The sequence below is a fragment of the Nanorana parkeri genome, unplaced genomic scaffold, assembly GCF_000935625.1.
Source record: "Nanorana parkeri isolate BGI_ZX_2015 unplaced genomic scaffold, ASM93562v1 scaffold1789, whole genome shotgun sequence".
Classification (NCBI taxonomy): Eukaryota; Metazoa; Chordata; class Amphibia; order Anura; family Dicroglossidae; genus Nanorana; species Nanorana parkeri.
In genome coordinates this window covers 650-3,499 of record NW_017308057.1, presented here as the reverse complement: position 1 = coordinate 3,499, position 2,850 = coordinate 650, and the positions used below count along the sequence as shown (strand labels likewise).

The window sequence follows — 2,850 nt, the reverse complement described above, 5'->3', positions numbered from 1 at the left end:
CCTTCCTGCCTTCCCTATACCTGCCAGAGTGGCATAGGTTAAAAAGGGTTCTGTGACACTCTGGGGAGGGGGGCATTCTGCTAAGCTCACTGATGTCATTGGTTGTCAGGGGGTGAGCAGGATGCTCTGGCTGGTGTCCTGCCCAACTCCTGGTAACCAGCGACGTGAGTGAGCTTTGTGTGTGCCCCCATAACGTGCACGCACCCTCAGTCTCTGGCGGACACCCCTGAGTACACAGCTATACTGACTGTAGAATTGGATGGCATGGTCTGACATGATAGTAAAAGAAATATGGAGGATGCCATTGCTGACCTCCTTCTGACTATTTCATCTTTCAATATGATCGGAGACTGGCATGGAACAACATGGAACTACTAAAGTCAGGACTCCGGATCTGCATACACATTCTGCATCAGTGACCCCGAGATAGTAAAGCCTACACATCCCCATGACAGCCAGGTAATAAGCATTTCCAAAGAGGCAGACTGTGTCTCTTCTCCCTATAGGTTCCTTGTGAGGTGCAGCGATGTCTGCCTGCCAGTTGTTTGCTCGGACGATCACTGCCCACTGGCATTCTGCTACTAGAGTAAAGTCATGGGGGGGAGGGGGGGTGTTGCTGCTTCTAGCTACAGAGTGATTACAATGGGAGCGCTGTGTTGTTTATAATGTAAATACATGGGTGGAGCTGGCATGCTGCTTCTTCCCGACCATACATACAGTATAAATGAATGGGGGGCACTAGATGGTTGTGCCTATGATAATGCACTGTGCACGGGGTACAATAACGCACTGTACACAGGGTAAGATAATGCACTGTACACAGGGTATGATAACGCAATGTACACAGAGTATGATAACGCACTGTACACAGAGTATGATAACGCACTGTACACGGGGTATGATAACGCACTGTGCACGGGGTATGATAACGCACTGTACACAGGGTATGATAACGCACTGTGCACGGGGTATGATAACGCACTGTACACAGGGTATGATAACGCACTGTACACAGGGTATGATAACGCACTGTACACAGGTAAATGAACAGGATATACTGGCACAATGCAAATAATACACACTGATATATTGGTCAGAAGTGAAATGAAGAGAATGAAGTGGCACAGCGCTCTGGGAGGAATATTACCGGATGCAGCCGCACATTGCTCACACTGTAAATAGAATATTACTCATACGTTCACTGAACAGCATACACTGACACACTGCTCCCAGCATACACTGACACACTGCTACCAGCATACACTGACACACTGCTCCCAGCATACACTGACACACTGCTCCCAGCATACACTGACACACTGCTACCAGCATACACTGACATACTGCTCCCAGCATACACTGACATACTGCTCCCAGCATACACTGACATACTGCTCCCAGCATACACTGACACACAGCTCCCAGCATACACTGACACACTGCTCCCAGCATACACTGACACACTGCTCCCAGCATACGCAGACACACTGCTCCCAGCATACACTGACACACAGCATACGCAGACACACTGCTCCCAGCATACACTGACACACTGCTCCCAGCATACACTGACACACTGCTCCCAGCATACACTGACAGACTGCGCCCAGCATACACTGACATACTGCTCCCAGCATACACTGACACACTGCTCCCAGCATACACTGACATACTGCTCCCAGCATACACTGACACACTGCTCCCAGCATACACTGACACACTGCTACCAGCATACACTGACATACTGCTCCCAGCATACACTGACACACTGCTCCCAGCATACACTGACACACAGCATACGCTGACACACTGCTCCCAGCATACACTGACACACTGCATACACTGACACACTGCATACACTGACACACTGCTCCCAGTAGACACTGACATACTGCTTCCAGTACACACTGCTCCCAGTAGACACTGACATACTGCTCCCTGCATACACTGACACACTGCTCCCAGTACACACTGCTCCCTGCATACACTGACACACTGCTCCCAGCATACACTGACACACTGCTCCCAGCATACACTGACACACTGCTCCCAGCATACACTGACACACTGCTCCCAGCATACACTGACACACAGCATACGCTGACACACTGCTCCCAGCATACACTGACACACTGCATACACTGACACACTGCATACACTGACACACTGCTCCCAGTAGACACTGACATACTGCTTCCAGTACACACTGCTCCCAGTAGACACTGACATACTGCTCCCTGCATACACTGACACACTGCTCCCAGTACACACTGCCCCCAGTATACACTGACACACTGCTCCCTGCATACACTGACACACTGCTCCCAGCATACACTGCCCCCGGTATACACTGACACACTGCTCCCAGTAGACACTGATATACTGCTCCCAGTAGACACTGACATACTGCTCCCAGGAGAGATGAATGGGATGCAGGCACATGGTCCTGAGCACTCACCGGGCCGTTGGTGGCCGCCGCAGTGTCGTCCGTCTCTGCCAGGGCTGGGGACGCTCCATAGACGGAGCTTCTTCTCCGCAGGGTCAGGCCGCTCCTCAGCAAGGACGGCAGTTCCCTCAGCTTGTGCTTCAGCTGAGCTTGTTGCTCCCGGACACTGCGGCTCCGGCACAGGGAAGGGATGGCCGCCCCGGACACACTGACAGCACTGCTCTCCGAGGTGGGCTGCATCTTCCTTCTCCTCACCTGCTGCCCTCCTACAGTCATACTGCCGCCGCCCGGTGCATGTTCACCGCACCGAGCTGTCCGCACCGCGGCTCTGCAGACTGACTACAAGCCTCACCTACTATTGTCAGACGTATCTACACAACACACACCCCTGAATGACGGGAGGA

General features: G+C 52.2%; 1 protein-coding gene across 1 annotated transcript in view; it reads right to left on the bottom strand.

Moving 5' to 3' along the window:
* RAPGEF5 (Rap guanine nucleotide exchange factor 5) overlaps window positions 1-2,751 on the bottom strand; it is a 235,506-nt gene extending 232,755 nt beyond the window's left edge. The window contains exon 1 of the mRNA XM_018571590.1: window positions 2,459-2,751. Coding sequence (XP_018427092.1) covers window positions 2,459-2,722 — 264 coding nt within the window. The 5' untranslated portion in view covers window positions 2,723-2,751. The remainder of the gene's footprint in view (window positions 1-2,458) is intronic.
* Window positions 2,752-2,850: the final 99 nt, after the last annotated feature.